General features: G+C 37.9%; 2 protein-coding genes across 39 annotated transcripts in view; one reads left to right on the top strand and one right to left on the bottom strand.

Moving 5' to 3' along the window:
- The window catches only part of X11Lbeta (amyloid-beta A4 precursor protein-binding family A member X11Lbeta), a 154,235-nt gene that overhangs the window by 68,105 nt on the left and 61,538 nt on the right, over positions 1–24,592 (bottom strand). For all 38 annotated transcript variants that reach the window (XM_089475005.1, XM_089475043.1, XM_089475020.1 and 35 more), the window contains one exon: positions 3,519–3,565. The gene's annotated coding sequence lies outside the window, so the exon portion shown is untranslated. The remainder of the gene's footprint in view (positions 1–3,518; positions 3,566–24,592) is intronic.
- LOC108617856 (uncharacterized) lies at positions 14,498–15,508 on the top strand. The gene has a single exon (XM_018013694.2). The coding sequence runs from the start codon at positions 14,657–14,659 to the stop codon at positions 15,413–15,415; it is 759 nt and encodes a 252-aa protein (XP_017869183.1). The 5' UTR covers positions 14,498–14,656; the 3' UTR covers positions 15,416–15,508.

The raw sequence follows: 24,592 nt of genomic DNA, 5'->3' as shown, positions 1-24,592 counted from the left end.
TATTGAGCAATTAGGTTCCTATAGTAAGCCACCACTGTAGCCAATGCGTGTTTACGCGTGCGTCCGTATCTCTGAGTGTGTGCGTGTGTGTGTGTGTCTGCGTGTGTATTATGTCTGTGTATGCGTGTGTGTGTCTGTGCGTGTGTATCTTGTGTAAGCAGAAATACACGAAAAATGATTGAAACAGCTATTGCTGGAAAGGTTCAGGGGATCTCGTAGTCTGGCAGTCTCGACTACAGCTTTCTTACTTGTTTTCATACCCTGAACCCATTTTCAATGGGAAATCAGGGTATAATGGTTTTGTTGAAATGCATGTAACAGGGAGAAGGAGGCGTGGCAGACCCCACAAAGTATATATGTTCTTGATCAGGGTGACGAGCTGAGCTGAATTGACCCTGTCCGTCCGCCTGTCCGTCTGTCCGTATATATGAACGCGTCGATTTCAGAAGATATAAGAGCTAGGGACAAATTTTTTTTTAAATGTCCGTAATTACAGCGCGGATATCAAGTTTATCATTAAAAATCGATAACTCATCCCGATATTTTTTATCGATAAAAAACCTTATCGAAAACCAGTTATAAAATTATATCTTCTTCACCTTTATTGCTAGTCTCCAAATTTTTAATGTATACTTATATGCAATTTATAAAATTTCGATTTTTGTCAAAATTTATCCCCACCTCTAATTTACCCCCTCACCCTCACTTTTGTAGAAAGCGTATTTCAAATACTAGAGACTTGTGCTTTTGCAATTACATGCATATTCATGTTATAATCATAATCTGAAAGTTTCATGAAGATCGTATCTATTGCTCCAAGGGTTCAGGGGATCTCGTAGTCGAGCAGTCTCGACTAGAGCTTTCTTACTTGTTTTTTTTTTTTTTATCTCCTAGTCCAGCAGTCTCGACTAGAGTCTTCATACTTGTTTTTACATGATTGAAAAACTTTACGCGTGCGTTCAGAAGCAAAATATCTCGAAAGTTCTGGTAGGTACTGTTATATTTGTTTGTCTTAGACATTAATTTGTGTAGATTATTTATTAAGTTAAAGAAGATTTATTCTACAGTTAAGTGTAAATGTCTTATCATAGGTTGTCTCGATTGTTTTGTGTGGTTTTGTGCGAGTGCATATTCAGTATTACTATTAATAAACAAGTAAGAGAGCTCTAGTCGAGACTGCTCGACTACGAGATCCCCTGAACCCTTGGAGTAATAGCTATTTTAATAATTTTTCGCGACTTTCAGCTTACACAAGAAACACGCACACACACACACACACACGCGCACGCACACACAGGCGTACATACACGCACATATACACACACACATACACACACAAACATTCACATACACATACACACACAAGCATAAACTCGCATGGGCGGCAGTGAGCGCTTACTATGACAACTTAACTGTTTAATAATTTTTTTTGTGGAGTATCCAAATTTTTAATGTATGCTTATATGCATTTTATACAATTTCGGTTTTTGTCAAAATTTACCCCCCACCCCTAACTCACCCCCTCACCATCACATATGTAAAAAGCGTATTTCAAATACTAGAGACTTGTGCTTTGGCAAATACATGCATGTCTATGTTATAGTCATAATCTGAAAGTTTCATAAAGATCTCCATCGGCAAAAAAGTTATTAAACAATTAAGTTCCCATAGTAAGCCTCCACTGCACTATGGGGAATTTTGCCGTTTTTCGGGTATTTAGTCATTTTTGCGAAGTATGAAAATTTATAATTTTTTTATGTTAACATCTTAATAAAACTCCAAACTTTAAGGTACTGTACTCAAAATATTGAATAACAGTCCACTGTTAAGCCTAACAGCTGTTAAAGTCAGCTGTTATCTTCGAAAAGCATTTGCCTTCAGCTTACAATTTGTGGTAGCCGATTTTCAAATCATCGTTATTCAATGACCAGACATTATTTTTGAGAAATTTAAAAAGGATATGAATTTTTAGGGCTTCTACTATGCGTTGGCTTAAAAACCAATTGATGTTTGAACTTATTTTATTCATTTATTGTATAAATAGCAAATGTTGTCAAATTTCATTTCTTGTAAATAAAATTAAACTTTGCAAAGACATATAAAACAGCCACAAGGGCGCATAAGTATAATTCCAATTGCATGTTATAGAGTAATCAATTGGGATCTTAGTGCCTTTGTCTCAATGTGCACTTTTGCGCACAACCGGCACAAATCAATTTTTAGCAGGTGACTATGAGCTGACCTGTGTGATATTTGGCTCAATGAAAAAGGCAACTATAACCAAGAAATAGTAATTTAGATTTTTTTTTAAGGCGAAACTAAAAAAGACTAATATTGATTCAACTTATTAATGATATTAAAAAAGCAAAAGCCGCTTTTTTGCCAAAATATAAATGCCAAATGAAAGAAATGCAGCAGGAACAAAAACTAGCTGAGAACTATGAATGACTGCCTATGACAGCAAATGTTTATAAAATAATTGTTCATTTGAGGCAAATTATGGAAAATACTGTTCATCCTGTAGGCATTTTTGGCAAGGCAGCTTTTAATTTGCACAACCAGGTCTATAAATCAGACTAATTTCATCACGCATAGAAGGATAGCAGAATCCATAATTTCGCTGATGGTTGATAGAGCAATGGATACATCTGATCAGATTATTTCTTCAGCAAATCTTTAGAAACGAGTTTCAAAGCATAAAGGTCGCTGTCTAATGAAGTTGTACGTCTTGTATTATGTAAAGTTGAAGGCACAATTAAATCAGTTGAAGAACCCTAATTTTTTCAGCGGATAAATATTTCTGGCTGATCTGGAACTCGAAACTGAAGAAAACTAATATCGATTTTATGAAAGTTCGACTGTTTTCAATTAAAATTATTATTTTAAAGTATAAACAAGCAAAATTCTTTAAAAAAAATAAATTTTTTAATACAAAATTTTAAATAATTTTTTTTGGGTGGGCGGTGACACGCCCATTTTTCTAAAATATATTTCTGATGGTATACATATTAATAATACAAAAACCGGATCAAAAAATCTGGCTTAGTTTTCAAGTTATTAATTAATACCCGATAATTTGGATTTTTCCCCATAGTGCACTGCAGCCAATGCGTGTTCATGCGTGCGCGCGTATGTTTGTTTGTGTGTCTGTGTATGTGCGAATAATTATTGAAATATCAGTTGCTTGAAGGGTTTAAGGGATCTTGTAGTCGAGCACTCTCGACTAGAGCTTTCTTACTTGTTTTTTTTTTTTTTTTTCATCCTTTCCTCTTGAAAGTGGGGAAAGTTTTGTTCCAAACAAGTAGCAAATAGAAAATACAAATTTGAATTGAAATCTCAATCCAAATTCCGTATCCGTATCAGATTATTAAGAAATTTTGTCTTTTATATTTCTTATATCGATTTCCTTTCTGCTCTCAAATGTTGTTTGCCAAACTGGAGGCTACTTTTTAGCTTTGTCTCCAACTCCCGAACACTCTATATCATATATGTATCGTATGTTATGGTGAAGTACTTACCGAAAGGATTTTAATTACAACATGAAACAAGTCGATAGCGTCGACACCTGGGAAAGACGGTAGGGAAAATATCATTAGAACAATATTTGACAGTAATACCTCTAAATCGCTTTTTATACCCTGAACCCATTGAAAATAAGAAATCAGGGTATAATGGTTTTATTGAAATGTATGTAACAGGCAGAAGGAGGCGTGGCAGACCCCATAAAGTATATATATTCTTGATCAGGGCGACGAGTTGAGCCGATTTGGCCCTGTCCGTCTGTATGTCTGTCCGTGTGCTTGAACGCGTCGATTTCAGAAGATATAAGAGCTAGAGACTTTAATTTTCTTAATTACCGAATATACAGTAGCAGATGTCGAGCCTTTAATCATCCCATTATGTTTTTATCGAATAAAAACATTCAAGTTTAAGTCAGATGCCAGTATAGCTAATTGTGAATAATTTTTCTTTTTTTTTTTTTTAAATTAAACAATATTCAATAGAATATGTTGATCATATGCTGTGTTTCATTAAATTCCATTCAGTCAATCGACGTTAAAAAATAATAAAATATTTGGCCAATTCACAAACGCATGTGCAGCAGCACTTTCTTAGAATCACATCAGCAGTTAGTTTGCTTTAGTTTTGCTAGATGGCGCTGCAGCAGTGAATCTATTTTAGTTTTACCAATGCAAAACATCAAAATTGAAATTTTACGCATACTAAATGTGCATTTTTATAAGTTTGGTTCAGGGTAGTATCAAGCCGAGCATTACCAAATATAATCATTTCGGCTCTTGGATACGCATTGCATTTTCATTTATAGACATTCATGTGTAGGTATATTCGGCTAAGCGAAAAGTTTGGAAATTTGACAAACCCATGCAAATTTCCAAATTAGCCTCAATATTAAAAATGAGCATGATGTCGCATCATTATTGTCATTATCATGGTCATCATGATCATTTGACGGGGGATAGCACAAAGTTTGGTATATCAGAGCCACAGCTATGAAATTCTGTTTTAATGATTTGATTTTAATTTAAAGGATTTACAGTGAATGACAGTAAATGAAATATTCTATATTGCTGTGAAGGCGACGACAGGTGACGGTGCCGTTGTGGCTTGCTAGCTCTTTTCTGTTGTTGACAAATCATATGTATTATGCTAACAAGTTGGCGTGCTGTGCCGGACTTCAACTACTTACAACAGACTGGCTTTGATGCCCAATCGCTTGGGATAGGTACAAATGTGGGCATTACTCATACTTCTTCTTCAGCTACTTCCCTCATTTAGCTTTTTCATCTCTTTCCCTTCGACATTTGGATTGTTGTTCTCTAATCGATTTTGGATGAGATTTTTGCATTCAATTTTGGTTTGATAGGCAACGAACGCATCAATTTAGTCTGCTTCTCCCATTTTCACTTTTTCTTTTTCTCTCTCACTCGTGTATATATATTTTCTGTTTTTGGACGCTTTGAATGTGGAAATAGCGATAATCGCGAGAGCGAAACGGTCAGGACAACGATGCCATTGACATAATTTTGCACGGCTTTGCTTGGAACGATTGCCACAAGCGAAACGGGATGCTGCACACGCCAATATGTGACAAAGTTAAGTGTGCGACTTTGCATTTTATGCCGCTCATTTTATAAAGATTAGTCAAGCACAGCCGATTGTAAAATATTCGTTCAATTTTCAAAAGAACTTAAATCTATAATAATTTTTTAGTTGGTCAACGTATTCATCATTTGTGTGGTTGATATAGTTGACTTTGCTATCGATCGCTTCTGAGTACATTCAGTTTTGATCGAGAAAGCATTGCAAAAGCTGTTGGTCTTGTGATTTATTAGCTGATTGTCCGATTGATTGACGTACACTTGCCAAATCGGTTGTCAAGGACACTTTGGATGCTTACAAAATCAGAAGAGCTTATCGCAGTTGCTGCTGTTCTGTTGGCAATCTTGTTGTCATTCAACGCTGACAAAATGCATTTTCTGAAATGAATGGACGGCGGAAGCCGGCGGATGAAAGTGCACATCCCTGACACAGAAACGAACTGGCTTCTGATTTAAGTAATTCAAGAATCTTTGTGGATGACTCTCGTCGCAGTTCGGTCTCTGGATGCTTACAAAATCAGAAGAGCTTATCGCAGTTGCTGCTGTTCTGTTGGCAATCTTGTTGTCATTCAACGCTGACAAAATGCATTTTCTGAAATGAATGGCGACGGCGGAAAGCCGGCCGATGAAAGTGCACATCTCTGACACAGAAACGAACTGGCTTCTGATTTAAGTAATTCAAGAATCGTCTGTGGATGACTCTCGTCGCAGTTCGGTCTCTGGTGCTTCATCTGGCGTCATGTCCGAGTCTTCTTGGGCAGCTGGAAAATGTCAAGCGTCGTTTAAAGAGCGTCCGGATGTACTACACGCTCAATCAGCTGTGCATCGAGCGGATGCAGAGGCTCAACAATTCGCAATATATATATATATATATATATATATATATATATATATACTAGCTGGCCCGGCAAACGTTGCATTGCCCTCTATATTATTTCTAGGTAAAAAATTGTTGAAAGCTATGTTGTTCAGGTTGGGATACACTCTGATTAATTTATTAATCGGATTTTCATTCAAGCGCCTTGTAAACGACATTCTTCGTTTTTTGGTCAGGTGCAAGAACAAATAATGCGGATGGTTTGCCAACACGTGAGCTTGCCACGTTCAATTGACCATGAGAAAAACACACATTTTCTAGATTGAGGCCACAAATAGTCAAAGATTGGCCCTGTGACTTGTTGATCGTCATGGCGAAGGCAAGACGAAGCGAGAATTCAAATAAATTCAAAGGGCATATCTTTTGAGATCATCGGAATCCTAGGAATAAGAACTTCCTCATCTTTAAATTTTCCTTTGAGTATCGACGCGTGAATCACATTGCTCATCAGTTTTCTTATCACCAAACGCGTTCCATTGCACAGTTTTGGTTGGTTTAAATTTCTAAGCATGCAAATCTTGGAGAATTGCTCTTTTCATAGCTGTGTTCATTTCTTGACGCCGGTCAAGTTGTTCTTCCATATTGCCCATGAAGTATATTTGCAAGAATTTTTGCTGTGCATCTTCAATAGGTTGCAATGATCCAATGCGATGGCAAATCTGGCCTTGAATCTTTAAATTCAAAGCCATAGTTATAGTTAGATTTACAAACACTTTTTACATAAATCTAACAAACTACATTATTCCAAAATTTTTTTTATTTTTTTTATTTTGACAGTCATAGAAAATAACATTTTTAACGTAAATTACCTTAAATGTCGGATTATATCCGTTACCAATAATTTCCGCCCCAAATAAAGTCATTTGAAAACAGGCATTGTATTTTTGAGTGCTCGTTAGAAAATGTCGTGATTCTAGTGTTTCGCCGTAAAGCAGGGAACGCAATGCTCTGGTGGCGAGACCACTAATGGCAATGTCACTTTACCACTAAGGCAGCACAAACCGGGCGTTTCACCAGCAAACTTCAATGCGCCACAATGCTGGCAAACAACGTCCATTGGACCAATGCAAACTAAACGATTCAAGCTGTAATCAATGGTGCAATCATATCGAAACGCTGCTCGATTCAAATCAATCCTTGAACCATTTCTTATTGCCATTTCACGGGCTGCCTCTCTTTGAGAAGCACGAATTAAGGCCCTTCTTTGCTGGGTACTAACGCGGAGCCTTTCTCGGGCGATTTCTCGCTCTTCGTCAGATAATTGACTCGCGCTATTCCGTTGCCTAATTGCATTATGGGTCCGCCGGGAAAGATTAGATCTTCTAGGACGCGGCATTTTTATACCCTGAACCCATTGAAAATGGGAAATCAGGGTATAATGGTTTTGTGAAAAGTATGTAACAGGCAGAAGGAATCATCGCAGACCCCATAAAGTATATATATTCTTGATCAGGACGACGAGCTGAGTCGATATAGCCCTGTCCGTCTGTCCGTCCGTCCGTCCGTCCGTCCGTCCGTCCGTCCGTCCGTCCGTCCGTCCGTCCGTCCGTCCGTCCGTATGAGCAAAAGGATCTCAGAAGATATAAGAGCTAGAGAGCTGAAATTTGGCAAGCATACTCGTGTATACCATAGGCAGTACAAGTTTGCTTTATTTTTTCGATAACTCATCCGATAACTTTTTTATCGAGAATAATCGAAAAATCGACAATGTTTTTTCAGCTTATTTTGAACACTTTTAGACCTGGAGACTTCAAATTTGCGTTGTATATAAAGTTAATGGATACAAAGATTTTGTAATTTACAGATTTTGGATACCACGCCCCCTTCGCCCCCAATTTGTAAAAAACGCATTTCAAGTACTAGAGACTTGTGCTTTGAAATGTACACACATTTAAGCCATATGATTACGCTCTAAAAGTTTCATTAAGATCGTATGTCTACAAAAGAAATTATTCAACAAATAAATTCTCGTTATATTGCCCACACTGCAGTGCAGCCCAAGCGCAGCCGCTGCTAGCTGCGCAGTTTGCAAAGCGCGTGCTTATACGTGCATGTGTATGTATGTGTGCATAAAAGAAGTCCAGAATGATTAGAATATCAGTTTGGAGGGTTCAGGGTATCTCCTAGTCGAGCAGTCTCGACTGGAGCCTTCTTACTTGTTATTAATAGTAATACTGCCCTCGCACAAAACCATATAAATCAATCGAGAAATATAAATATAAATAATTTACACAAATTTATGTTTGAGACAAACAAATACCTGAACTTTCGAGATATTTAGCTTTTGTAAAAGTCCAAAAATATAAAAAGCCAAAAATACACTTTTTAATAATAACCTTTTTTTTTTAAATTTCGAATTTTTAATTTTTTATTTATTTTTGATTAGTCAGGTTTTAATCTTTTGATTTTTTTTTTAATTTTTTCAGATTTTTGATTTGAAATATTTAGAATGTTTAAAAGTCCAAAAATATAAAAAGCCAAAAATACACTTTTTAATAATTAACTTTTTTTTTTTTTGAATTTCGAATTTTAAATTTTTTATTTATTTTTTGAACAGTCAGGTTTTAATCTTTTGATTTTTTTTTTAATTTTTGCAGATTTTTGATTTGAAATATTTTTCTTTTTGATTAGGAAAAAAATTTTTTTTTGTTGAATAGTCTTTTTTTTTTTTTGTTGAATAGACTGGCCTGCTCGAGGCTGTGCCGTAGACTGACTGACTACATTTGTTTATTTACTTCTACACTATTGTCAAAACTGTCACTGTTACCAAGCCTACTGGGTATAAAAAAAATTTGAACATTTGGGGAAAAAACCGCGTTTTTCAAGTATTCGGCAAATTTTTTCAGTATTTTTAAGACCCTATACTAAACTCGTTGCGGAGACAAATCCAACAAATCAAAAACCATGAAAATTGGTCCAGCAGATCTCGAGTTATAAGTGCTTGGACACTTTTACACAACTCTCTTTTATATATATAGATATATATATATATATGTATATTTATGAACTATATTCATGTATAGTAAATTGACTCAAGCAGTGGCTGATGCGCTGTCGTAGTCACCCAGGGACAATACATGTCCAATATGCCAAGATGAGGCGAGCCATCTCTAGTGAACGCTGACACCTGCTTATGGCCAGCAATATGAATGTAGCCTATGTGGATACCCAAAGAGTTACAGGTACTAATACCAACCAGCCGGCAAGAGGCGACAATAATTATACTCATTCATGAAAGTGAATTATTATACTCATTCACGAAAGTGAATTAGTAGTACTCATTCACGAAAGTGAGTTAGTATATTGGTTTTGTGCAATGTTCGTATTGTCCGTCTGTCCGTATGAACACGATTTTCTTTGGCGCTGTTTAAGCTAGAGACTTGAAATTTAGAACACATACTCGGGTATATCTGTGATTTGTAAAGTGTTACAAATTTTCTCGATCCGCCTTTTTCGATATGCCAGAAATCATATTAGTTGAAAAACCACTCAAGATCACGAGCTATGGTGGATATATCTACGCCGATTGGGGGCGTGATAAATCCGATAAATCTGTATTTCCAAGAACTTTACAGTTAGAACGTGGAAATTTTTCACGTAAGCTAATGTTATGATTCTTTAAAGTGTCATGACAAAATTATATGTCTACGCCCATTAGGGGCGTGGCAAATCGGTACTGAAGACATAGTGATTTTGTAATTCCGCTATATGTTGGACACTTCTAATACTAGAGACCTCAAATTTTGCAACATTCTTACTTGTCTTTATACCCTGAATCGATTATTAAAGTAAAAGTCGATTTTTAAAGTAAAAGTCGATATGCGCGTGGTATACACGGACCTAGGAAAACAAATTTCAAGTCCCTACTCTTATTTTTCTGATATCGACACGTTCAAACTTACGGACGGACAGACAGACAGACGGACAGGGCCAAATCGACTCAGCTCGTCGCCCTGATCAATAATATATATACTTTGTGGGGTCTGCCACGCCTCCTTTTGCATTTTACATACTTTTAACAAAACCATTATACCCTGATTTCCCATTGAAAATGGGTTCAGGGCATAACAAGCTGGGAACTAAATAATCTGCTCAGACTCCGTATCATCCATTAAATCCATCTCCAACACCAACAACAACAACCTATACCCTGTAACCATAAGAACACTACTTACAAAATCTTCCCCAAAAATAAAACTGCTCTGGATACCCAGCCACTGTGGCGTTGAGGAGAATGAAGTAGCCGACATTACAGCCAAAGCCATAATTAAAATGCCCCTTGTAAAGAAGTTTCTATGCCCGGGGTACACATCTCAGGCTCCCCCAGGGTCACTTACAAGGAATTTAGTAAATTTAGCCAAGTGAAACCGCCTGGACTAAGCTCCGTTTGACCCAGCTGTAATGTATAACACTCGGAGCTAAGTCGCACTGCACCCGTCGCGTGTTTTTGGTGAGCCGTCCGATAGGCCTTGCGTCCGCGAATTAGTCTGGTCAGCTGTCAACGTGGACACCGCCTCACCCGAGCTCTGGCATATTGCGCTCGGCGTGGGGTCGCGTCGCACCCGCTATGTACCCTGGCGAGCCACGTGGCAGTCCTCGAGTCTGTAGGTCAATCCTAGCGATAGCCAAATGGATCGTCGCCTCGACCCAGTTCTGGTGTATAGTACTCGGAGCTGAATCCTGTTGCACCCACTATGTGCTATGGCGGGTTCTCAAAATGTTGGCTTATCTGGCACACAGCCAAACCGGCCGTTGGCGTGGCGTCGCTTCGCTGCTTGAGAGTTTCGGTGCAGCTTTGCAATCTCGCTGCATTTGTGTGCGTTATGATAAGCAAGAACTTTTACTCTCGATCTCACTCTCCGCTCTTAACTCCTTGCCGCTGCACTCGCTGTTGTTGTTGCTGGTGTTTCTTTGCTGCACTGTGTGCATTGCCCGTCGATGCAGACTGTACTTAGGTGAGTGCCGTTTGCTTCCTCCGTTACGTTTTCTGTCGCTGTCCGTTTGTCGCTGTTATTGTCCGATGTTGCGCCGTTTCGTTACTCGCCGTTGTTATAGTCGTTGTTGCATGCGTGCGCTAGCTGAGCGCCCTTAGATTTCTTCCGTTGTTCTCTGTCCTCGTCCGTGTTGTCATTGCGTATGTCCGTTTTGTTTAAATTATATTTGTTGGAACTTCATGTTTTTGCTTATTATTATTATTATAATTATTTGCTTATAGCTTAATTATTATTTTACGGATCCCAGGGTCCAATCCTGGGACAAAATGTGAATCTTCGCACCCTTCATTGCATTCCCATTTTTAACATAATAGACATTAACAAATCCATAAAAAACATACTAAACCAAAAATTAAAGAGCAAAATTAAATTATGCAACGACTGGTAGCAACGAATAAATACAAGCCTAATACACACAGATAACTACTTAAAGAATATTAACAAAAAAAAAAAAAAAACAAGTAAGAAAACTCTAGTCGAGAGTGCTCGACTAGATACTACCCTGAACCCAACAAATAAAAATGCCCATTTAGTATGGCTGAAATTTAAATTTCGATGTATTTAAAAATATAAATAAAATACCAAACTCATTTAATAAAATATAAAATAATTTTGAAACAATTAAAAAAGTTAACATCAGTGGCACCGATCGGGATTCGAACCACAACTTCTCGATCGAGCGTCATGCAGCTAACACACTAGGCCACCTCACTCCTGCTAGTGGTGCTAGCAAAACTCAAATAGATTCACTGCTGCTGCGCCATCTACCAAAACTAAACGAAACTAACAGCTGATGTGATTCAACGAATGTTTCTGTTGTAGCTGCTGCACGTGCGTTTGTTAATTGGCCAAATATTTGATTATTTTTTATTAATTTTTGACTGAACGGAATTTAATGAAACTTTCAGTATATGATGTACATATTATATTGAACATTTGAGAAATTTAAAAAAAAGAAAAATCATTCACAATTCGCTATAGTGGCATCTGATTTGAACTTGAATGTTTTTACTCGATAAAAACATAACGGGATGATTTATCGAATTTTAAAAGCAAACTCGACGTCCACGCTGTATATACGGTCATTTAAAAAAATTCAAGTCTCTAGCTCTTATATCTTCGGAAATCGACGCGTTCAAACATACGGACAGACGGACGGACGGACAGACGGACAGACAGACAGACGGACAGGGCCAAATCGACTCTGCTCGTCGCCCTGATCAAGAATATATATACTTTGTGGGGTCTGCCACGCCTCCTTCTGCCTGTTACATACATTTCAACAAAACCATTATACCCTGATTTCCCATTGAAAATGGGTTCAGGGTATAAAAAAAATAAGAACGTTGCAGTCGGGCGTTACATTAACATTCCATCAGCAATTTAGTAGCAAAGTTTCGCTCTGATACTTTAGAAAATGCAGTTTTCCCCAATTTGCCACACCCTCATTTTTGGTGCTTAGAACGAGATAAGGGTACCCTAGCTGCCAAATTTGAATGCTTACGCTAAAAAATAGGAAAATCACAGGGTATTTTTCGATATGCCACGCCCCTAAAGAGGCGTAAAAATTATTTATGGGTCATCGATAGAAGAGGTTACTAGTAACTTAACTATCTAAATTTGAAGCTTCTAGCTATTATACTTTACTTCTGCCACGCTCCCTTTGGGCGGACATATATCTACCATTACTCGTTGGACTTGGGTGGTCAACCATATTTCAGGTCTCTAGCATCAATAGGGCCTAAAATAGAGCAGCATTCGAAAAATCACTATAGCTCCAGGTCCGATTTGCCACGCCCCTATTAGGTGTAGATGTATATTATATATACCAATCTTTATAGCATCGAAACATCAGCTTACGTGCAAAATTTCAGCATTCTAGGCTTACAACTTTAGGAGATACAGTTTTATGCGATTTGCCACGCCTCCAATGGGCAAAGATAACTCCGCCATAGCTCGTGATCTTGGGTAGTCGACGCGGACCTACCTACATACTAAATTTCAGCTTTCTAGATCTTCAATTAATATGACTTCGGGCATATCGGAAAATGCATTTTCCTATTTGCCACGCCCCTAAAATTTTAACACTTTATAAATCAGAGATATACACGAGTATGTGTTCCAAATTTCAAGTCTCTACTTTCAATAGCGCCGAAAAAGATTGCGTTCATACGGACGGACGGACATTGCACAAAACCAATATACTAATTCACTTTCGTGAATGAATATAATTATTACACGTTGGGATCAAACTAAAATACTTAGACTTCGACTAGGACACACAATATTCTCAAAACAAGCACACTTCAACACCGGCAACACCCTATCATGCCCTAACTGCAACACCACCACAGATCCCACCATCCAACATATACTCATCAATTGTCCCGCCACATCAGACCTTAAAACCGAAATCTTCCATGACAACTGTCCCATGTGGCTCCTTACTAATCCCTATCCCGAAAACTTACATAAAATAAACAAGTTTTTAAAATATGGCAGCATTATAACCTAATTTAAACAGAAAGATATAAAATATTTGTAAAAATGTAAAAAAAATGTAAATAAATAAATATATTTACATAAACAACATCATAGTAAAGTGTATTCGTTCAAAACTATCAAGTGGTAGTGATGGATTAGCCCAACCAGATTACCAGCCAGTCAAGCAGCCCTCATATACTCATTCATAGCACAAAGCTTTGATGTAGAACGCAATAGGGTTATGGGCATGATTGCCAAGTTTCATTTGTGCATATCTAAGATATGTATTACGCATAAATGCGTTCGAGGCTTTTAGATGCTTTTATATTTGATCTATTATTTGAAAATAGTAAATACATAAATATTTATTAATAGCTGTACGTGACTACATAGTATATGGATTTCACCCCTTGCTATCCACAGACGAATTTGTTACACGAACATGTTCGCGAACATCATTTTAAAACAAATTTTGGACTGTGAACATGCCAGCGGAAGTAAACAAAATCGAGCTTAATTGCAATGAATGTTTATTTAAAACAAAAGAAAGCACCTGACTTTGCGCCTCTTTTTATTTTGTTCCAGTTCCCGCCTGTATGAAGCGTTCAGACAATTTACTTTTGCTTTGACTATAACTTTATATTTTAATTATAATTCGTCCCATGATTTGTTGCGCAACTTTTTATTTTGATAGTTTTCGCTTTTATTTTGCCACAAACCGGCTCATTTTGAAAACAATCAAGAAATTTTCGGTTCATTTTGGCCTATGTTGACGTCCGAAATATTCCTAGAAATGATGTTCGTGCGAACACTGGAATCCATTGTCGAACACGTTCGTACGAATACCCGTAAGATACCCGTAAGAAACATTTTTATTTTTATGCGAACGCAAACGGCGAACAAAATATTCGTACGAACACTCCTATCCACATTCGTATATTTGACGAACACATGTTCGTGTAACCAATTCGTCTGTGGATTTATATATCTTTTCAATTAAGTTGGCTTTTATAGAGCGATTGAATGCTATCAATCAGGTTATGCTTAATACTTCATTTAGCTTTCAAATTAAATATACTTTATTTTTATCCCAGTGAAACTCAATAGAAGATCAAAATCTGTTGAAAGTTGTACGCTATTCTATTCCTTTGCGGTTTTATCACTGAAAATAGGACTTTCTTATGGCTGGGCAAGCTTATTCTTGGCGCCAGCCACCATATCCGGGGGATCAAAGCGACTCCCAATGGGTAGAGCCAAGCATGATCGTCTTGTGTCAGGATGGGAATATCGATGAAGCAATTGCTCCACTTTTGCAAACGTTGTACGAGCCTATTGGCAGGAAGCTTATTGGGGCTGTATTTGTGCACGAGACGATGCGGGAAGAGCTGATCGAGAAGGTGCGTAATCGGATGACTGTGATGCATCGTCAGGTGAAGGGCCATGATTTTTATGCCAAGGCGCTGCTTCGTGCTGAGTGCTTGGGCGCCGAGCTGATTGCCATGATGAAGCCTGATGACATTGGCTTCAAATACAGCATGGTGGAGGGTTCGCCAATTGTCGTATGCGACTTCAATCAAAGCTACTTCAGCGTCAATCATCCCAGCACTGTGGTTACCCTGCATACATTCCGCCACACGCAAGAGCTGAGCGAGTTGGCTGCCAAGGAGAAGCTGCCATTTGACAGCGCCTCCATCTGGTGCCCGAAATCGGCAACTGCCTACGAGATGGCCCTGATTCTTTCCGTACCAGTTATTTACATAAACTGCACAAGAGTTAGCTTATTGCCCATTGCCGAGAAGTACAAGCACCAGGAAGCTCATTCACTACTCATGGGTGGCTATCACTATGAGGTTTTAATACAGAAGAACCGCGGCAAGGTCGTTGTCTTTCCGGCACCAGTTCAATTGTTCACCAAGTCCCAGAAACTCGCAAAAGTTTAGCGATCCATTCAATCAATGAATCTTGTGCTTTTCGAAATATGTATATTTTGACTGTCTAATAATCTCTCTCGTGTGTCTTTTGAGTAACTTGAATGGTCATGAGTCGTGCAAATGCTTTTCAACTTGAGTCTGTCTTGTTGCTTGTAAACTTGATATGCCATGCTGTGTTAAAACCAGCTTTGGCTAACTATGCTATAATTAGATATGTTTGACCAACGGTGGCAACTGCACTGCTCTAACCACCCATCTTCCCTAAATACCAGCATTAGTTGTGATTGTAAACTGCCAGGCCGTCACTCACGTCACTTGAATATATGTAATTTGCGAACTTTTCGGCGCAGCCTTTTTGCAAGTGTGTGTGTGTGTGTGTTTGAAATAGGTGCTTGTTCGAACGCATTTTCCTCTCTGGTGTTTGCCCGTCGAGGTCCTATTTTTTTTTTTTGCCACTTTTGGAGTGCTTTTTACTGAAGTCAAATGCCAACTCGAATAGGCTAACTCAGCATCCAGCTTTTTTTTGTAGCTGTTTCGTTTGTTGTAACTTTCGGCACATCCTTACCTCTGGCGCTGGTTTTCGGTGCTTCGCCTCCGTGTCCCTCTGTAGCAACTACTAGCTTTATGCATTTGGATTTGGCTGGCAGTCCGCTTAAACCAGCATCCCAAACACCCATTCGGCTGTTGAGTATTCCTTTACTGCAGCCGCTAAGAGTTAGTTTCACATGCCTCGAGTTGAGTTCAGTTGGGTTTCCTACTAATGGCAGCGGTACTATACATATTATTTACTTAGAGTCTGTTGCGCCGCTGTGTTGATCCACTTGACGCTTCGCCTATATGTTGACCCAATTTCGCATGGCCCCGTCCTGTTTGACTTTGTGTTGTGTTGTGATAAAAACCGGCTAATGCTTTAACTAATTATTCACATCAATGAGAGCATATCAGCGAAATCAAATCTGCCTTACACATTAATAACATAGATATGCCGCAGATAGCCTGTATGTTTCCTCAATGCTTGCCACCTTCGCAGATGACGTATGCATCACCTACAGGTCCTGATGTGAGTACGATGCAGCGAACGGCATCCAAGATTATGCAACAAAATTGGCGGACTTGGCAAGGCGATGGAACATAGCCATTAACAGCAGCAAATTGGCCAATGTTTGTTATACGCTGATGAGGAGAACGCCGCCAGCCATGCTCTTGGGGGGAAATCTAGTGCCGCAGGCGAATTATGCCAAATATCTCGGAGTGATACTGGATCGCCGACTCACCTTCTCAAAGCACGTAGCGGCGATTACATGGAGATATGGGGGCCGGCTTGTGATAAAATTATAAGATTGGTTACCGGCTGCGATTGGTTTCTTAGAAATACCATACTGCAGAGAGACCTGAAACTCGCCACTCTCTTTGATGCAATAAACCAGGATTCGAGTTGGTACAATGACAGATTGGAGCGGCACAGAAACAGGCTAGCAAACTTGCTCATTACATACCGAACTCCTAGAGAAGACAACCAAGGGACCTGATTCTCCGATCGGTTGACAGAAGTTGATGTACAGCTGCAATCATTATGTTCCTATTGTATTGTGTTGTAAATATTTGTAAATACTTCTAAATATTTGTAAATATGTATAATTGCGACAGCTAACGTAAGTTTGCCGGCGCGCCCAAATGGGCGGAATTAATAGATAATAAGCTCGTATGGCATTAATAACAAGTAAGAAAGCTCCATTCGAGACTGCCCGACCAGGAGATAACCTGAGCCCCCTAAGCTGATATTCTAATCATTCTGCACTTATTTTATGCAAACATACATACACATGCATCCACACGCACGCATAAGCCTGCGCTCTGCTAACTGCGCAGTAAGCAGCGGCTGCGCTTGGGCTGCGCTGCAGTATGGGCAATATTATAAGAATTTATTTGTTGAATAATTTCTTTTGTAGACATACAATCTTAATGAAACTTTCAGAGCGTTATCATATGGTTAAAATGTGTGTACATTCCAAAGCAAATAAAAATCTGTAAATTACAAAATCTTTGTATCGAATAACTTTATATACAACGCAAATTTGAAGACTGCAGGTCTAAAAGTGCTCAAATTAGGCTAAAAAAAAACGAAATCAATTTTTCGATTATTCTCGATAAAAAATCGGAGGATTTATCGAAAAAATAAAGCAAACTCGCACTGCGTAGGTACACACGAGTATGCATGCATTTCAAATCTCTAGCTCTTATAACTTCTGAGATCGACGCACTCATACGGACGGACGGACGGACAGACAGGGCCAAATCGACTCAGCTCGTCACCCTGATCAAGAATATATATACTTTGTGGGGTCTACCACGCCTCCTTCTCCCTGTTACATGCATTTCAACAAAACCATTATACCCTGATTTCCCATTGAAAATGGGTTCAGGGTATAATAATAATAATAATAATAATAACACAGTGTTGTGATAGATGCTACAAGTAAGAAATGAAAATGGCAATGCTAATGTAATTCTCAGCAGTCATCTATGCACTTTCAATGTGTCAACGTGTCCGCGGACGGTTTAATCATCAATTCTTGGGCGAACATAACGGTAGTTTGGTGACAAACAATTTTGCAAGAACAAAGAACAAATCAAATCCTGCGACTCCTCTAGCTGGCACCATGAGGGTGCCGGATGGGCAAACCATCAACGGCGATGAAACCATTTCGTGGCAATCACCAACAAAATGGATGAAGTTCCCAGTCAAATGAAAGCAAACGTCTTCCTCATTATTGAAGAAGAAGGCTCTACTCAAGGCCTCGACATCATTATCATATTCATCTTCATAAATGGACATTTCTCACCCATCAGAAACGGAGCCAGGTGCGATCATAAACATTATAACATACGGAGTCAACAATTAAAACAAGTTCTCTGCCAACCCCAATGAGGATGACAATGACCTGACCTCCAACTGTTATCTCATCGATGAACGACATCATCAAGCTACACAAGTTCTTTTATGAAACAGTCAGTTCAGGTGAGTACTGTAAGGCTGTAATGCCATAATAAGGATGGAGCCCCCGCGACGAGTGAACGATATTAGATATTTGGTCATGCACAGATTTACTGCTGAAAAGCAGAAAGATACGTGAAATGTTTAGGCAATTACCTGTCAGCCGAATGCGATAGACCAAAAAGTGTGCCTACAACGTTCGCCCACTGCGGAAGCGATCATACTGCATCATACAGGGACGCCATTTCTCTTAGGGACCATGGCAAGCCTTTTGCAAAATCAGCTCGCAAAACGGACCTTTTAACGTTGATGGCGCTATTCAAGCCCCTCTTTTCATATGTGACAAAATTAACTCCAGAAATCACAAACTCAGATCAGCTTAAACAATTAATCAAGCTTATGCAGGCTCAACTAGTGCAGATGACCTAGATGATGATTACAATCATCGCACACCTATGCAAAAATGGTTGTATTCAACGCTAACAGACTCTCAAAAGTATGCCTGAAATTGACATTTTGTGTCAAGCGCTACAACGTAGATATAATTCTCATTCGTGAAACACATCTCACAAGTTTGGCTTATTTATATAAGTCAGCGGATACGACCTTGTGTACGTCAACCTTCCTAGTAATAAAACTCGTGGAGGAGCAGAAATTTTAGTCAAATCTTCCCTTTGAATGGCGGCAAGCTGCGACAGTACAAATTGATACGGCTATCGGAAATATTGTCATAGCCACCTCTTACGCGACTCCTAGGCATAGAGCGACGGTGGAACAGTGGACGGTGCTATATGGAAATGGTGGCCAAAATTCTTTGCGTTGGAATTATATTATGAAATTTTGAAACTAGATTTATTTAGTACTTACAAATTATCAACCAATTGTCATACTGTGACAAGATCGGGACCCTCCCAGGCTATTAAATGATGAAGAATTTTGAATAAAGACTAAAAGTGAGTAGTAAAATAATTTTTTTTTTTATTATAAGAAACTAAATAAGAAAAACATAATCATTTTATTTTAGTTAAATTTTACTGAACAAAATATGATAATGAAAACATAAAAATGGAATAATATGAAGTAAAAAAATTAATTAAGTAATTCAAACGGATTTTAACAGAACAGATTTATTTTTGTTTTGAAGCTTTTTTTATCTACTTATAAAAGGATCGGAGATCTATTAAGTAAATCTGTATTTGTTGCTATACGAGAGATCTTTCGAGTGTGGTTGAGTCGGTATATTTTTATGTCCATATTCCTGGATTCAGCAGCTCCTTCGGAGAGCTCTCCAATAGATACTAATGCATGTGCAATGACATCAGGTGCATGAATTAATATTTTGTGGACTGACGGGGGGAGGTAATACCAACTTTATTTTTGTATCAGTTCTCTTGCTGTATCCAACACAAATTTTCGAAATCTGTCTACATTTATAGAATATCCTGAGGACAAGGCTTGCAATAATGTAGCACAGTTATCAATGAGAAATCAGGGTATAATGGTTTTGTTGAAATGTAACAGGCAGAAGGAGGCGTGGCAGACCCCACAAAGTATATATATTCTTGATTAGGGCGACGAGCTGAGTCGATTTGGCCTTGTCCGTCTGTCTGTCCATCCGTCTGTCCGTATGTACATATGAACGCGTCGATTTCAGAATATATAAGAGCTAGAGACTTCAAATTTTTTTTAAATGTCCGTAATTACAGTGCGGATATCAAGTTTATCATTAAAAATCGATAACTCATCCCTATCTTTTTTTTATCGATAAAAACCCTTATCGAAAACCAGTTATAAAATTATATCTTCTTCACCTTTATTGCTAGAGTCTTAATGTATGCTTATATGCAATTTATGCAACTTTGGTTTATGTTAAAATTTACCCCCACCCCTATATTCACCCCTCACCATCACATTTGTAAAAGGCGTATTTCAAATACTAGAGACTTGTGCTTTAACAAATACATGCATATCCATATTATAATCTGAAAGTTTCATGAAGATCGTATGTCCACAAAAAAAGTTATTAAACAATAAAAAGTTCTCATAGTAAGCGCACACTGCGCCCATGCGTATTTATGCTTGTGTGTGTATGTGTTTGTGTATGTGTGTGTGTGTGTATTTATGCCTGTGTGTGCGTGCGTGTGTGTGTGTGTGTGTGTATGTGTGTGTGTGTGTGTGTATGTGTGTGTTTGTGTGTGTGTGTGTGCGTGTTTCTTGTGTAAGCTGAAAGACACGAAAAATTATTGAAATATCTATTGCTCCAAGGGTTCAAGGGATCTCGTAGTCGAGCAGTCTCGACTAGAGCTTTCTTACTTGTTCAGTAGTAAAACTCATATGCTCACTTAATTCTCCCAAATTCTTTTGTAAAGTGATCAGGTGTTGCTCATGAAACGTTATTCCATCGATTAAAACCAAGAGTCCAGCACAATTTTTGTTTATTCTCCCATAAACCAAAAGAGAGCAGCCAACCGTTTGAATAAATTACTCATATTGGTGTTGTTTTTGGAAATACAGCAAAAAATTTTGTTCATCGTGAAGAGAATAAAATTCTCTTTAAGACGAAATGCATTGGTATGTGTTATCTTTAGTTGTATTGATAATATAGTGTGTTCAACATTGCACACTGCAAAAAAAATATGCTGTTCGAATTATTGGTTGGGGCTCGTATAAGAATTGGAGACATGAAATTTTTTTCCTAGGTACGTGTATATCATGAGCATATCGTGTATTTCTTTAAATATCGATAAGTACTCCCGATATTTTATTATCGATTAAAAGCCTTATCGAAAGCTAGTTATTAAATTATATCTCCTACACCTTTAGAGCCAGAGCTTGCAAATCTTAAATGTAGACTTATATGTATTTTATACACCTTTAAATGTAGACTTATATGTATTTTACACAATTTCGATATTTGTTTAAATTTACCCCCCGCCCCTATATTCACCCTCTCACCCACATATTTGTAAAAGGCGTATTTAAAATACTAGAGACTTATGCTTTAACAAATGCGTGCATATCCATGTTATACAATGGAGGACAAAAGTATTTTGACAACGCATTGAAAAAACTCTAACCGCTTATTTCTGCGTGTTGAGAGAGGTAACGGTACCCATTATATTTTTCAGAGAGAGCAAACATAAAAAGCTATAAATGACCAAAATATTGCAGTGATAACATAAATCAATATTTTTCTATAATTATTTACATGGCAGATTGTCATTATTTGGGTGGACAAAAGTATTTTGACATTCCTTCTTAAATTCATTTTCGGTAATTTGCTTGGATTAAAAAATACATATTTTTATTTATTAAGTTATTTTTGGTGTCTTCTTTAATAATAGCCATTATTTTATCATAGTTTTCGGTAAATTATGGGCAAACAACGTGATTAAGTGAAATCATTAAAAAATTAGTCGCGAACGAAGAATAATGCAGGTATTTCCGAGGAAAACCTTACAGCCTTATAAAATGCACCTCTATGAGCAATTTATAACTAAATTAACAAACAATAAAAAAATTATTCACTAAAACAAGAAAGCCAGATCGAAAAATTCATTCCAAAAACCTGTAGAAGGCCGCATCATATTGACAAATCTTAAAGAAAATGTGCGGATTTTCCTAAAAGTCATGTCGATCAAACTTAAAAATAATCATAAATTATCAATAAGCAGAAAAACTATCACAAGTCGGCAAAAGAATGCCAATTTTTCTACGTTATAGATGTTCCAATACTCTTAATATCACTATAAAATAAACTAAAAAGGTATCGATTTGCAAAAACCTTCATAGGCAAGCCACAATTCTTCTGGGGAAAAGTATTATGGATGGATGATAGTTCCTTTGAGTATCCTGGATAAAAAAGCGATTTATAGCAGGTTGCCAAAGAATATTCGCAAAAAAGGGGCCTATGTACTAACGCGGTGAAGAATCGGTAATGCCCTGGGGGCTCGCATGTGTCAGTAGCCTCTCCAATTCGATATTAATTAATGAAAAAATGAAGAGGGATAATTATTTACGTGTCCTGAATGACCACTTATCGAATTCCGGTCACTGGCTCATTGGAAAATCATGTATACTGCAGCAGGACACTGCTCCATGCCACAAGGTCCATATTATAGCTGAATTTTCTGGGAATATTGAAGTCAATACACATGATTGGCCACCTCAGCGCTCTGATCTCAATATTATAGAGAATGTGTAGGCTTACGCAAAAGTAAAACGTAGATTAGACTTATCAAGAACGCCCAAGGAGAGGGATTCATGAGGTTTGAGGACTTTAGCAGGATTTTTCAATAGAAACATTACAAAATTTGGTTAGATCGATCTCTAGACGCTTGCAGATGTTAAAGCAGGGTTTAATTCTTATTAATATTTTAGTTACTATTACCATTGTTAAGTTTTTGTCTCACTTTATTTAATAAATATTAATGTCAAAATACTTTTGTCCACCCAAATAATGACAATCTGCCATGCATATAATTATAGAAAAATAATGAGTTATGTTATCACTGCAATATTTTGGTCATTTATAGCTTTTTATGTTTGCTCTCTCTGAAAAATATAATGGGTACCGTTACCTCTCTCAACACGCAGAAATAAGCGGTTAAAGTTTTTGCAATGCGTTGTCAAAATACTTTTGTCCTCCATTGTAATTAAAATTTGAAAGTTTCATGAAAAAAGTACATCCACAAGAAAAGTTATTAAACAATTAAGTTCCCTTAGTAAGCCACCACTGCAGCCAATGCATGCTTATGCGTGCGTGCGTATGTCTGTGGGTGTGCGTGTGTGTGTGCATGTGCGAAAAATTATTGAAATATTAGTGGCTCGAAGGGTTCAGGGGATCTCGTAGTCGAGCAGTCTCGACTAGAGCTAGCTTACTTGTTTATAATGATAAACGCAAACATTCTGAGGGCATTCAAATCGACAGACGAAATCGCTTATGGAATTTGTCATTTGCCATTTATTATACCACTCTGCTTGTGTGGTTATTCAATTAGCCACCCGCTATCTCAGCAGTTGTGCCACAAAACGTGCATTATTCACGGAGAGCGCGCCCTGGCTATAGCTTTGGCAACCCAAAAACAGCATCACAAAAAGTTCTGCTGCACGGCATGTGTTATGAGATCTTGGGCTGGATGCATGCCTGAGCCATGCGGGACAAGTTGCTGCTGCCTCATAGTCCCAGAAAACGCATAAAACTTTGCAATTGTTTAAACGTGCTGCATGGGCTGCAAAACGCAGTAAAAAGCTAACAGCCTTAAAAGACTAAGCCGGGCCATGGGGCATGGGATGGGCATAGGCATAGGTTAGCGGTTGGCTAGGCTTTGAAATGCCATACACTTTAAATGTCCGCAACAAGTCGTTGCCTGCTTTTATGGGCGCACTCCAAAGTACATTAAGTTAGGACTAAATGGGAGTATGTGGGCTGTAGGAGCCGCAAAATTGGCAGGGTAATCGCTAAGGCTACCAAAGAATGTCAGCCATTTCCTAAACCTTTGCTGCATTGCTGGAAGAACTGTTACCATTGCTTAAACGATAAAGGCGATAAAGTATGATAGCAGCAATACAACACACATGTGAATGTAAAGCATGTGCGGCCTGCTATGCACTATGGGTCAAAAGCCCGATTTAAAAAAAAAAAGTCTTATTTTCATGTTGAATAAATTTACATGATTTTAATGCCAATCCATTAGGAATACCCTGAATATAAAGGTTACATACCCAGAATTTTAATAGAGGCGCGATCTGCTAACAAAACTGTTGTTCAACAGAGCTGTTATGCATGACACGCGCATTAAAAATTTTGTAAAAACTTTATGTGAATTTCAATCGCCGATTGAAATAAAAATAATTGCAATTAAATTAAAATTTTTGGTGGAAAATATGGAATCGGGCTTTATGTTTACAGTTTTGTGTTGTCCAAAATCTGCATGTGATGTGAAGTTTTATGTAAGTCAAAAAGCTGTCTTTGACATAATTTAAAAAAAAAAAAATGTTTGTTTTTGATAAAAGAAAACTTGCGTTTGTAGCATTTTGTAACAATGAAACTACGCCCATTTTATAGAGTATTCATTTCCGAGCTAAGACCTTTAAGTTCAACGTGCACTTTTGCGCAGTTTTTGCGCAATTTAATTTTTCAGCAACTAACCTCGTCGCAGATGAGGAAGAGGAAATAAGCTTTTCCGAAT

Source organism: Drosophila arizonae, chromosome X (assembly GCF_054131065.1).
Source record: "Drosophila arizonae isolate 15081-1271.41 chromosome X, UAZ_ARI_1.0, whole genome shotgun sequence".
NCBI classification, from domain to species: Eukaryota; Metazoa; Arthropoda; class Insecta; order Diptera; family Drosophilidae; genus Drosophila; species Drosophila arizonae.
The sequence above is the reverse complement of the archived record's forward strand: the minus strand, read 5'-3'. Positions and strand labels throughout refer to the sequence as shown.

Excerpts from the sequence above, each read along its gene's own strand:
- LOC108617856 (XM_018013694.2), top strand. The coding sequence starts at position 14,657 with ATGGCTGGGCAAGCTTATTCTTGGCGCCAGCCACCATATCCGGGGGAT.